The 13,817-nt window shown below is 45.7% G+C and overlaps 1 protein-coding gene across 1 annotated transcript; it reads left to right on the forward strand.

Annotated features, from left to right (window-relative positions):
• The first annotated feature begins 3,163 nt into the window (after positions 1-3,163).
• On the forward strand, positions 3,164-13,817 carry LOC104376949 (putative glutamate receptor). Its single transcript, XM_009983633.2, has 10 exons — positions 3,164-3,269; positions 5,643-5,674; positions 7,673-7,732; positions 8,507-8,686; positions 9,576-9,802; positions 10,666-10,763; positions 11,275-11,492; positions 12,053-12,278; positions 12,894-13,141; positions 13,716-13,817. The coding sequence occupies exons 1-10, from the start codon at positions 3,197-3,199 to the stop codon at positions 13,815-13,817; spliced, it is 1,464 nt and encodes a 487-aa protein (XP_009981935.1). The 5' UTR covers positions 3,164-3,196.

Genomic DNA, 13,817 nt, shown 5'->3' on the forward strand with positions numbered 1-13,817 from the left:
CAGTCTTCTAAGCATTTTTTTATTGAAATGTGAGCAATTTTTGACTGCAGAAGGCAAGCTGTGTTGGTGCTTAATTATTTACTCAGTGGCATGTATAGAAAAAGCCAAGATGTGCAAGGAGTTTTCCATCTTGAATAGTGCTTAAAGTCAAGTAGGGAGTAAATTTTTGCTTCGTACTTAAGTGTGGACGAGTTCCAAGTGCCCTGCAGGATGAGTTGTGGCAGCTTACTCTGCCGAGTTCCTGCGACGGCGCTGCTTTGTTGTGTCCGTGCCTTGATGTGCGTGGTTGGAGCTGACCTGGCCCAGCAGAACCAGCCACGGTTGAACTTCAGCTCACTGGGAAGTGAGAGTAGTGAATGGAAGGATGAGGGGGACAGGAATTTCACTTCTGTGCCTGTGTATTAAATAGAACTGTACAATCCAAAGAATTTAATGGTTTCCCTTGAAGCTCAGACCTTCCTTCAGCTGTCCAGGCATTGCAAGGAAATACTAGATGCGTGTAACGGTTTAGGGGTTTGGGGTTTTTTGGGCATTAGACATGAATCCCCCAGCTAAACTCCCAAGACAGTCAGAGAGTGGAGAAAGCGTCGAGCAGCTGGCACTATCAATAGACAGGAAAGATGGACACTGTTCTAAAGAAAGAGGACTTTTACAGGACCATACAGCAGACCAGTAATAGGATTTTCTGAGTCTCAATGTAGTATTCAGCTGCTGGACTAAACTGGTTCCAAACATTGTCTTTTTCCTGGGTATACTGTCCTTCCCAAAGCCCAGGGTGCCCCTGGAGTCTGCAGGACGAGCTGGCCCGTTCTACAGGACCCCTTAGCCTGGCTCCTCCCTCTCCTCTGCCTTTATAATAGCGTTGGAGCCTGTGAGCTTCCAGTGTGGCAGCAGTGTCGTCGTGCCTCTTCATCGAGTCGCTTCTGCTGGCGCCCAGCGGGACACACGGAGCTGGGAGAGGCTGAAGGAATTGCTGTAAGTGAGCTACTGCCTTCCATCGCTGCTCTTCTCCTTCTAGATGGCAAGGGTCAACGCCTGTGTGCCACAGGCTGTCTCCTGCCTGGCTGGTGTGGTTCATTTTTTGCACTGCTGGTTTGGTGCCAGTGCCTTCCTTCAGCACTGCGTACAGAAGACTGGTTGAGGAGTAATGTTGTCTTTTTTTTTTTTTAATGTTTTGAAAGACTGTGAACCTTCTGAGGAGCGAGAGCTGGTTCTAGCAAAGTGACACCTTAAATCCTTAGTTTGTTTTGCTGTAAAGCCAGCATGAGAAAATTTTGTAGTACCTCCTCAGGTAGGTGGTGAGTGGATATTGCAATGGGTAATTTCAGCAGCATCTAAGGAACTCTTTATATACTGGGAGGCACTAAACCCCTCTGCCCTCCCATTGTTCTGTCTCCAACTGATTCTGTTTTGTTTAAATTACTCTCCTACTAAATTACAGCTGGGGAAGTGTATTAGCCTTTGCAAAAACTCTTTTTTGCACATATTTACGCTCTATACGTTCTTTTAGACCGTCAGCAGCCAGTATGTTAGGGACTCTTTTCTTTCCAAGATGATGCCAGTGACGTATTACCAGCACTGATTACCTTGTTCTGAAAGAGGCCACTTGAAATAATTTTGTAGCATGTCCCGAATTGTGAGGAAGAAGCAGCAGTCATTTACAGTTTAACTTGCCAGGAAAAATGCAGTTCCTCACTGGCTCAACCCGAAGACGACTGCTGCTTCTCCTTGCTGTGCCCTGGGGGGTGATTCAGCTGTTCAGTTCCTGTGCTGCTCTGGCGACAGCTAACAGTAGCTACCACTTTGTCTGTATCCTACAGTCCCTTTTTAGAAAATATGCTCTGATCCATCATTCAAATGTCAGTCCTCTCCTTTGATCCTTTCACAAGGATCCGAATATTCCCATTTTGAAGTATTTTTTACCACCACAACAAAAAAAGGACAGCATTTAAATTTAACCCAGAAAGAATCTTCTGTGTAAATTTTATTCACCTTCTCTTACTAGATGAAAAACGTGGAGAAAATCAGTGAGGGGAAACTACTGAGCTGTAATGTCAGGAGTGTTCACAGGAGTGCAGGTTTGGGGACTATTTCATAAAAGTTGATGAGATAAGATTAACTGAAGCCAGTGTTTTCTGAGCATCAGTCAGAAGCAAGTAATACCATATGAAGGATGTTTTTGCCTACATAGTCTCCTAAATGGTAACTTCTCTCGGGCATTTTTAGTAAGGTGGTTCTGGTTTCTGGGGTAATGGTGTCCTGAACCTTGTTTGACACTATGATGACAAATACAATCAAAAAATACTGCAGCAGCTTGAGACCTAATATAACCTGGTATTGATATTTTTTTTCATAGTTCTGTTGCTGTTGTACAATGACAAACGTACAATTATTTCAAGCTATGCGCAAATTTTGTTGCAGAGTTGGAAATGAAAAAAGTTAATTAAATATGCTGGGTTTCACCCTCCTCCCCCCTACCCCTTTTTCCTTGTTCAGTTAAGAGCAGGAGGTCGAGACGAAAGAGGGCTTCAGAAACAATTTCTCATGTCTTTTGGTGCAGGGTGAACCAGCTTTGTTTCAGGTCATCTTTGTGCAAATGAAATAAATACTTTTGTTTTCTGCAGCCCAAATGGAAAGTGAAATTAAGGTTTTGCTTTTAAGGCCCCCAAATGAGAACCTCCTGGAGGAGGTTGTTTTCTTAGTGCCTCAGCTGGCTACTAAAATTTCTTTAATAGCACCTTCCCACTTCTCAGAGCATGAGGGCCCCGTACTCAGGAGCAGTCCACTTCAGCTTCTTCCTTTCCTTTCCCAGCAAACCCATGGGGATGTGCTTCTCCAGCCCCTCGTTCCTGCACACACCTACTGCTGCCTCTCTCCTTTGTGGGGAGCTGGCTGGAAGAGAAACAGTGCAAGAACCAGGGGATAAACCCACCTTATAGGTTTGTCATGTCCTTTTTGCTGCAGTGAAGTGGTCCCCAGAATCTTTTCTTTCGTGCTTGTTACGGGTGGTCTCAGCAGTGACTCTGTTTCCACCTGGAGACCTTTATTTGAGTCGGGACTGTCTGAAATGAGGTGCAGAAAATCCAGGCCATAGTGATTTTAACCCAGCAATGAGGAACTGTAAAACCAACTTTAACGACTTGCCTTTCATCTCTAGCAGGAAGTTTCCTTTAGACTGTCAATTATTTCTGCTCCAATGGACAAAGGTCTTCACTTCGTGTTCTGTGTGATTACAACCATGCAGCTCCTGAGGGAATCAAGCCAGACAGGTGAGAAAAATGATCCAAAAATGCTGGCAGCATCCAAATCTGGTTTTGTTCTTTACAGAGCGATAATTCTTTCTGCCTTTAACTGCTAGTGGTTACAAAATTTTGCCTTAATGTAAGAATTTGCCTTCATATTGGTTATTAAGACATCATTGGTTATTAAAACAACTACCTTCTTGTTACAGCTTGTGATTGTGACTTTATCATATTACAAATGCTGTTACCGTGTGTCTTTGCTGCCATAGTTGTAATTGAGATGACAGAGATCAGGGGAGATGAAAACGCCTAGGAAAAGGGTGGTTAGGTGTCCTGGAACACCATTATTGTGGTTAAAGCTCCTTTGAGTCTAGGCCTCTTGAATTGCAGCAAGTTACACTGGTTAACTTGTTCTTCTCTGGGTAATGTTTTCCATGTTACTTGTTTAGCCCCTCTGCTCATGGCATGTCTTGGGAAGAGGAGGGGATTTAGTGCATTGAAGTTGTCAGCTCTGTGAGTCCCCAGATGTTTTGTAGACAAAGGGTAACACCACGTTCCTCCTGAAGTTCTGAGGTGGCCAGTTTTTAACAGCACTACAAGCTTTTTCACGTGAGGTTAAGCAGAGAATCATCTCCCATTAGGAGGCTGGGCATGCTCAGAGTAGGAGTAAGGACAAGACTCATTTTTTGCATCTGCAGTCATTTCCTGCAGCCTTTGAGATGCAGGAGTGGAGGGATGAGCCTCTTTTCTTTGTCTTATGTTTTTGTAGACTCTCACAGAGGATCCTCACAATGAGGACTTGGCTTCTGAGAAGTGTCACTGGAATGAACTTTGAGTTAGTGCTGCAACTTGATTACTTTTGGCCCTTTCAGGAGTTCTCACAATGGGGCTTTGAACAGCTGCATCCAGTGCCGCTGTGGGGGAGCTGGAGCCCTCAGTACAGACTGTTTCCTTCCAAGAAACCCTAGCAGGTCTTCCAAAAGGACCCTCAAAAAGCTTTTACTGGCTTTAATGAGTTTCTAAAAAGAGACAAGAGAACTCCTTTGTGGGGATTTCCAGCTCCCATGGAGAACTGTAGTGGAGAGGGGAAAAAACAGGTTTTGTTTTACTATAATGTAGAGTTCAGCACAAGGCCAGAAAATGCAAAACCAAAGAATGAATAACACATAATGAATGAATATGTTGTTATATTTAATGAAAAACTCACAGTTTTTGCTTGAAAGAGTGAAAACACCCTAAATTTTTTGTTTTATCTTGAGGGATTTTTGGCTTTTGCGCTGTGAATTGGTTGGCTGCAAGGAGCTGTGCTGTGCACATTCTAGAAAAAACATCCTGGGCAAGTAATGAGTCGTATTGACACAACTGTGATTTTAATTCTGCATCTCCATCGTTGTCGTGGAGCTCTCTTGCAGCTGGGGTGGGATTGAGGTATTCTCCTGAGTATTTTGAGAAGAGAAGCTATGGATCAAATAATTTAACGGGATTTGTTAAAAGTCACACAGCAGAGCAGAGAGTTGAACCCAGGAGCATGCTTGACCTCAGGAATAGTACTTTTACGGGTGGATCTCCGTGTTTTTCCAAAAGAGGGGAGTATTGTTAATTTTATTTTACAAATGAGAAACTGAGGCATAGGAAGGAGGAATTAAACTCTTTGTCAATGTTATGTGCTTCCCTTACTCCCCATTCCTTGGTGGGATACAGAGAACAGGCAACACAAGACGCGTGCTGGCCCCTCTTTCTTTAGCGCTGACACTGTTGGTTCCTGGTTTTGGTGACGGCCCTGTTGGAGGTTGTAATTTTCACACAAATGAGAAGTCAGGGTGCTTGCAATTTGAAGGGGGAGTAGAGTAGGATGTGGTGGAGAAGAGTTCCTGCCCCAGTGGTTGCAGCCCCTTCGGCTGCCTTGGCAGTGGGAACTGTCAGTAGTACGGGAAGGGAAGAACAAGAAAACCCACTGTCTTGGAGCTTCTGGTGCTGAACTTTTGTTTGTTTGCAGGGCTTTTCCTGAGGGGTGTATAGACAAGGTTTTGCAGAAGTTAGGGTGAGATCTTAGTTGTGGGGAGTAGCTGGAGAGCTGGTTTTTCCCCTTGTCAGAGAGGCCAGTAAGGAAATAAGACAATGGATCCTGCAGAATCCCTTCCTCAGGGGGTGACTGGTAGCCACAACCGTTAAGCTGCAAGGAGAACGTCCTGCAGCCTGAGCCTGGCTGTGCCTGTTCCTGCTCCTGTTTCACACCACCACTGCCTGTGGGCGAGGACTCGGCTTGCCAAAGCGGCTGTGGGTCGCTGCACTGGGAGCGTGTGAGTCAGGGTGATCAGGCTGTCGGAGTGCCATGTGAGATGAGTGTTTGAAAGGCAGTATAAGCCCTGCAAAAAGTTGATTTTGTTGGTTTTTTTTCAGGAACTACAAGGAATGATGATGCTGCGAGTAAGGTATGTTTACGTTCGTTTGTGCAGAGTGTGTGTGTGCAAAAGGTCTTACATTTAAATAGAGAAATAGATGTGGTTGTAGGGGGCAATGCTTTTGATCTGTGGAGAGTTATTATTTTAAATATACTTTTCATGGCTAGCGATGGCTGTTTCCAGGTCTGTCTGTGTGTCCATGCTTTTTTTTACTCAATCTTTTGTCCAGAGTTCAAAATCCAGTCGTACCTCAGGGAAGAATCTGCCTATAGCCCTGCCTTCATGGTTTATAGAATTAAACCTCAGAATTATCATATCACTTATGATCTTTGTAAACTTCTTCACATCAAAGAACATTCAGACACATACGAGCATGCAGATATCTGTATTTGTTCTTAAGATGTGTGTTTTATTTCCAAAAGTTTGCATTTAACATAAAAAGGGTCTGTGTGGGATGTAATTCCTCAGGCTTTGGAAGAAAGGTGGCAAATGTCACTTAAAATTTAATCTGCTAGAACATGTACATGTTCACATAGTGCAGGACAGTATTTGTCCTAAAGACTTTCCAATCAAAAATGCTGGGAGAGTTGGTTATGGTAGCACTGGGAAATGAAATTAATTGTCCAGATGGGGTAGGTAGAGACAGAACTCGTGTCACCTGAATCTTGGCTCATTTCTCAATCTCAAAGTGTGCCTGTCACGTGCCAAAAAGTTTTTGGGAAAGTCATGGCATTTCAATCAGTTTCAATTAGTATAAACCTCCAATTGTTGATGCCAGCACTAAGAAACACAAGCAAACAAAAAAAACCCCAAAAAACACATCTCAGCCCCTCTGCTCTGGCAGCTTTCTTATTTCTCCTTTCCCCCTGCCTGGGCAACGCTCCTGATTTGACATTGTCTTTTGTGTTTCTTCCTGCTCTAGTGTTGTCTGTCATCCAGCACAGGTTTTTAAAAAAAACACCCTTTTTTTAAAGAAATTTTTGTATAGGCAGCACAGCCTTCTCTGATTGGTTCGGTTTTGGTGCTCTGTGGGTCTGTTTAGCCCATTTACAAGCCAGCATGGGACGGCTGCATCCAGCACGGGGCAGTTTGTGACCTCCTGCAGAGGTCAGTCCTGTCCCACCCTACCCATACCCACCAAAACCCTGCAACTTTTGCCCGATAAAATACTCTGCTGAAATATTTGCAAAAGTTGTAGTATGTTGTTGAGATTTATTTTAAGAACCCCTTTGAAACCTTCAGTGACTAGTGGGTGAAGCCAAGCGAGAGGGATTGGCCAGGATTTTTTTTGTCTTTTGTTTTATTCTCGTTCATGCTTAGTAGACATAAATATTTTAAACAGACCTGAAAAGAAATGTGACTTTTTTGCTTTTGTCTAAGAGCAAATTGTAGCTTATCTGGCAATAACGATGTTGCTTCCAGAATAATATAATGGGATACATTTAAGACCAACAAATCTTACAGAATTAGGCTACTTTACTGGAAAAGCTTGAATTGTTCCAAAGAACTACTGATCAGAAATCATCTCGAGTTGTGTGACTCTAAGGTTGGAAGATGGATTCTTGAATTCAGCGTTTGGTGCAGAAGTGAATCCATGTTTCCTGTCCTTCCCCTCTCAGGTTTCCTACTGTTCTGTGTCTCCTGGAATTGCTCTCTAATGAGACCTTAATTGACTACTAATTGTTTTGTCTGCACCATGAATTGATCTCTTCCAAAGACTGTATGCACTGTGTGTCTGAAGAACTGTGACAGCGTTGAAAGTGATTTTTATTTGGACAAAGTATGCTGGCAACACGCAATAAAGTGAAATGCTTGTGATGTATTAATTACTAATGCTTGTAATTTATTAATTACTGTTAGGAAACAGTGGTGGTGAGATTGCTGCAGCTTACCAGGGCAGATTTACAGCTGGTTTAACGCATGTGCAGACCCCCAGCACCCACCCCAAGTTGTAATGTGAGCCCTAGGTAAGTGGGGCCGTGTCTGGGACTTTGAAATCCAATTATTTCTTCATTTTTTGATTTGTAGGGCACTTACTCAAGGGGACGAGAAGAGGGTCTTCCAACTTTGACTGTCACAACAATCCTGGTAAGGCAGTGACGCAGGGCTGGTGGTGGCTGGGAGATGGCTGGAACTATACTTTGCCTTTCTTTTCCTACCCATACATTTGCAGGTGGTTTTTTGGGGCTTTGACACTGATACCCCTGTTCATCACAGTGGTTTGGAGTGCTGGCTCAGGGGTGTAGAGGTGCAAGCTGTCTGTAGTTTGCAATGGGAGGATTCAAGGGCTCTCAGAGTCAGCTCCCAAAACGGACTGGTCGTACGCTTCTGGAGATGACTGCTCTGTGAAGACAGCCAGCCCCTTCACTCTGTTTAGTTACATCTAAGGGTTGTAGTGTTGCCTGTATGTTGTTTCTGTCTTGCAGTGGAAATATGTAAAGATCACACAGGAGCAGGGATTAAAAACAGGCTATAAAAAACTAAAATGCATTACCACATGCACCAGGCAAGCAGGAATATTCAGAAGAAGCTGCAGCAGTAAATTTTCTGATTCTGATGTCATGTTGTGCAGCAGCACATGACCCTCATCTGGTGCTTCGATGGGCCAAATGGAATGTGTTTGGGCTTTTAGACTGAAAAGAGTTTATCACTGACCTCTGTGGTACCTGTGGCTGCTGGAACTGTGGCCTGTGACTGTGGTGGCACACGACTCCAGTGAATATCTTCCAAGTTTGGAAACATTGTCCCCCTGATAACATGGTTAGAGGTCTTTGGGGAGGGTTTGCCGAAAAAAAAATGGTTTAATTCACAATCAGTTGTGAATACAAAAAAAAAAAATTGTATTTTTCCCTCAATATGCAGGAAGATCCTTATGTCATGGTGAGGAGTGCAGAACTGGAGGGATACTGCATTGATCTGCTGAAATCACTTGCTGCAATGCTTCACTTCAGCTACAGGGTGAAGGTGGTGGGAGATGGGCAGTATGGTGCCGTCTCTTCCAGCGGGAACTGGACAGGGATGATTGGCGAGATTTTGAGACAGGTAATTTTCAACTTATGTTTTTGACAAACTGACCCTCTAGAAGGAAAGAACAGTGCTAGCAGCTCTTGGACTTCAGTAGAATTTGCTCAGTCCCTGAGCAACTTGGACTCATCCTGCCTGTTGCATAGAACTAATGGATACCAAGACTTGAAGTAAGTTTTGTCCTGCGTATGTGGAAGCTAAGGAACAAGGAGACAATGGCCATAGCAGGAAATCATTGTTACAACAAGGTGCTCCTGCTACAGTGCTCGTCTTATCCCAGAAGCTACCTGGTGTTTCTTTGTAGTCTGAGACTGTACAGGCATCTCAGCTCACTAATGACACAAAGATAATGGCTTTAGGGAAAACTTACCTTGAACTTAACCACTAGGTGAACTTGTGTCTGTCAGAATGGTGATCCCTTAGGCACTTCAAGGAGATGCTTAAATGCACATCTTACCCCATCCTGTGCCATTCCCTACAGCTGGTGTTCTGTCAGCTGGTTTTTGACATTTGAATTAAACCTTCTTTGCCCCTCTGAACTGCGTACTGTGGCCAGCAAGCAGTCAGGTAGATGCCGCAGCCAGAAAAAGAAAGGAACGTGCCTTCTGTTTTTGGTAAACAAACCCAACGTGGTTCATGGTGCACAGCCTCAGCCTGTGTGTATGATGCTGTAGCAGAAAAAAACAGAAGCCCCAGACACCAACCAGCACCCCACTATGAACAATGCAAAACGGTCAAGTGTCCTATTTCTTGGAGCTTACAGTCTGGGACGATAGCTGTGCATTGGCACAGGGAAGGGATGTGCCGTGCAGGTGTCTGCCCACTTGGCCTGGGAAGCATTCAACTGGAGTGACAGAGACCTTCAGGTAGCTTGGATGTTTGATTCTTTTCTATCTCCATCTTCCAGGAAGCAGACATTGCAGTGGCTCCATTAACAGTCACGTCAGCAAGGGAAGAGGTGGTCTCCTTCACCACACCGTTCCTGCAGACTGGGATCGGAATCTTGCTTCGAAAAGACACCATCTCTCAGGAGATGTCTTTCTTCCACTTCCTGGCTCCGTTCAGTAAGGAGACCTGGACTGGCCTTTTATTTGCTTATATGCTGACGTGCTTCTGCCTCTTTCTTGTTGCCAGGTATGAATGAATTTGTTTCACAGATTTTGTTCAAGTCAACTGCTTTCTCAGCTATGAAGAGATGTCAGTTTTGAAGAAAGCACCAGGGTGCATTTTGCTTTGAGGAACCTTCTGTACAGAAGTCCAGAACCAGGGCTAATAAAGGTCAGGTCAGATTCAGACAGCACTATGAGTAGGATCTCCTCGTGAAAAGCACTGTGTGTCTTGATGTGGATTACCTGGGGCTGCTAAAAGGACTGTGTGCTTGTACTCTTGCTCTTTTCTCTCTCTTTTATCAGTTTGTGTTGAACTACGACCATGTTCCTACGTGCAAGTCTCTCTCCTGGTGTATTTTGATGCCCTGTATCCTGCCCTGACTTGTGGAAGAGATTCTCTCTGCCACCGCCCCACTCCCTCACCAGGAGATTCAGCTTTCTCCCCCTTTCTGGCTTAGGCTGCACTAATGCTCTCTGCAGCTGCAGGCTTGAACAGAAAGTCTGTTGCTGCTTTCCTAGTTTTATGCACCATCTCTGTTGGTAAGGATTTGCTCCAAGGAGCAGCCTTCAGGCTAATCCTACGGCACAGAGCCAATACTGGCACTCAGGTGTGCCAGGGAGACTAGATTATGCCATGGCTCAGGAGGAAGGTGTCTGGCAAGCCAGTGAGAGGACCCCCTGAGCAATCACTGTTGCAAACTACTTGAGGCATTGAGCAGGAGTACTTTCCTCTGCACTGCTGAAACTGGAACACTGGTGAAGGAGGAGCTTCTGTGGAAGGAAAGGAAGGGGCATTTCCAGGCTACCTGCACTGCTGCAGTCACACTGCAGGATTATTTGTATTTTTTTCCCCTGAATGTCTGTTTTTTTCCTGTCATTTTCCCCCAGACTGAGCCCCTGTGAATGGAATGAGCCAAAGAATGAAGAGAACCACTTCACCTTCTTGAACAGCCTCTGGTTTGGAGCAGGAGCACTCGCGCTGCAGGGTGAGCCGGGAGGGCTCTGGGAACAGTGTGTTGTCTTGGGCTGATCGTATACCCAGCCCTCATCTGCCTGCAGCGCCGCTGCGCTGCCCTGCGAAGGGAAGAGGTGTTCCAGTGAGGGACTCTTGGCAGCACTAAAACTCCCAGTTCGGGGAGTTTTCATTACAGACTTGTGGGACTTGCACAGATGGCTCCAGTTGGGGAACGCGTGTTTTCTGCTGTCACAGTTGCTCTGGGGAAAGTCCATCTCACCATTGCACCGGTGCTTTGTAGAGTGGAGTTGTTTGCTGTTTCTTTTGGCACTGGTGTTGCTCCAGCTCTGCGTGGCACGCAGTATTGATGAAGTTCAGACCAGCCATAGCAGGGCTTTTCAGGCTGGTGCAGTAAGTAGCTGCAGGGCAAGCTTTGCAGTTTGGTCTTTAGTTAAAAGAAGTCTTTAACTCAGGCTCACGGATCAAAAGTTCTTCGGTTCTGTCTCACCGTACGTCACCTCCCATCTCCTCTGGTCGTGCAGGTGTCACTCCTCGGCCCAAAGCGCTCTCCGTGCGGGTCATCGCTGCTGTCTGGTGGCTGTTCACCATCGCCCTGCTGGCCGCCTACATCGCCAACTTCACCGCTCTGCTGAGCTCTGGCAGCGAGCAGCTCCCCATCCAGACTTTTGAAGATCTTGTGAAGCAAAGAAAGCTTGAGTTTGGGACGCTGGATGGCTCCTCTACTTTCTATTTCTTCAAGGTGCAGATCCTCAGATTGTGCACAGACACACGTGCCGCAGACCTGCTGAGCTGGGGCCAGGTTGTCCAGCTCATGCCTAGTGGTCCTTATGCCACCCTCATCACTGTAGACTCCATCGGTTTTCCTGTAATACTTCAAAGGATGTGATTGGTATCTGTTGTTTTGTTCATCTCTTCTTCCACCTTTTCTCAGACACATGCATGCAGAGGACTGTATTTTTGCAGTGTGTCCTCTTTTAGGAAAGCAGTGCTAGTCCTCAGGGATGATCCTTGTGTGCCTTGAACACGAGGACTGACGTAGGGCATTTCTGGATACGTTAACTGGATGCCTGCAAAGGTTGTTATTGGGGGAGGCGTGGATGGGAAATATGTTGTAGTTGTATCCCTCTAACAATGTGCATTAGGCAGGAAATCTGTGCTAGCTAGTTAGTTTTCAGTACAGAGGGCTCAGAGTAAGGGTTTAAGTACTTTTATTCTCCAAATTGTTTTGCAACCATCGCAGATTGTTTTCGGATGATTTGTTTTATGCTTCAGTTTGACACTTGGATTTTTGGGCTGCAGAACTCCAAGAATCCTATCCATCAGATGATCTATGAATACATGGACAAGAGACGAGACCACGTTTTAGTCAAAACCTACCAGGAAGCAGTTCAACGTGTGATGGAGTCAAACTATGCCTTCATCGGTGAATCGATCTCTCAAGACCTTGCAGCTGCCAGGCACTGCAATCTGATCAGGGCCCCTGAAGTCATTGGAGCCAGAGGATTTGGCATTGCCACTACCCAGGGTTAGTCTCTGTGCACTCCCCCACCTGGGTTTCAGGGGTTCGAAGTAGCAGACTGGCAGAGCAGAAAGCCTGGCATAGCCAGGTACTGCAACGTGCACTAACAATGGATTAACGCTAACAATCCAGTGTGAACAAACTGGTAACCCTGCTCTGCAACGGTTTCGTTCTGTAGATGAACTATCACTAGTACTCACTGACTCTTACTTTGAACTGTCATATGCCAAAAATTCCAACTTTCAGGGGTGTCATCTGTTCCTGTTGGTGTGTTTGGTTTGGTTTTGCCTTGGTCCCAGTAATGCAGAGCTCCTGCTGTAGTTAGCAGGGGAGACAGCGTGTGCTCTTGTGGAGCAGGACTGCTCGTATTGCTCAAAGGACCTTCACTCTGTCTCTATCCTGCAAGAATTATCATACCTCCATGGATAGGACAGGAATGGTTGTTACCAAATAAAAGAACTTGGCGTGGTCTGCTGTGTGTTTGCACAATGACCATCTGACAGTGGGGAAGCAGCACCTAGGTAACCCTGCGCGGCAGCACAGCAGCAGATGGCTTAAAAACGTGATAGTGGCTGTGACCTCTCTCATGCTCTTCTCTCTCTTTTGTTCTACTGCTGCCAGCATCCCCGTGGACTAAGAAGCTCTCTGTTGCTGTCCTCAAACTGCGTGAATCGGGTGACCTCGACTACTTGCGTAACAAGTGGTGGGAGACCAGCTGCCTTCACAAAAGTAGGGAGAGATGGAGTCCTCTGCAGCCCCAGGCTCTGGGTGGGCTCTTTCTTACTCTTGGCATCGGCCTTGCGCTGGGAGTGATTGCAGCCGTGGTGGAGCTGTCAAATAAGAGCAGGCACGCTGCTGGGCATGCAAAGGTAGGCGAGAGTTATCGACTCCTGTCCTGCTGCCTTGTGTCCCTTCCGTTTAGCATGGGCCAGCGGGGCACCAGTGCCCGCTGCGCAGTGCTGGATACCCGCAGCAATCTTGCTGTTTCTGAGGAAAGCAGCGCCGTGTGCGGAGGGCGAGAGGAGAAGGCTGGCTATGTGCTTACTCTTTAAAGCTCTGCAATTTCACAGCTTGGGCTGTGTGATAGTTTTGTAGACTGAACAGGGTAAGAACAATAAAATAACTTCCCCCCCCCCCAACCACCAAAAAAAAAAAAGTAGAAACATTTACTGTAATTGCGAGGCAGCCAAGCTGCATTCCAATACGCTGTGTGTACAGAGGACAGTAAATCATCAATAACAAGTTTATTCTCAAGTATGGCTATTCTTAAGTCATTTGACAAGCAGGAAAACACATGTAAATGGAACTGCACTAGTATCTGAATGTGCACCTTAGTGTTCTTGTTCTCCATCCATCCCGATGGATGGGTTGTGCACACCTAAATGGTGGATTCTAGGACACAGAACAACTCACCCCCTTGTTTCTTTCCCTTTTGTTTTTCAGAAATCTTGTTGCTCTGTTTTCACAGAAGAAATGTGCACTCGTCTACGTATAAAAGAAAATACAAGACAAAGCCAGGAGACTTCAGGGAGGGCTAATGCTTAA

Source organism: Tauraco erythrolophus, chromosome 23, assembly GCF_009769465.1.
Source record: "Tauraco erythrolophus isolate bTauEry1 chromosome 23, bTauEry1.pri, whole genome shotgun sequence".
In the NCBI taxonomy this organism is placed as follows: domain Eukaryota; kingdom Metazoa; phylum Chordata; class Aves; order Musophagiformes; family Musophagidae; genus Tauraco; species Tauraco erythrolophus.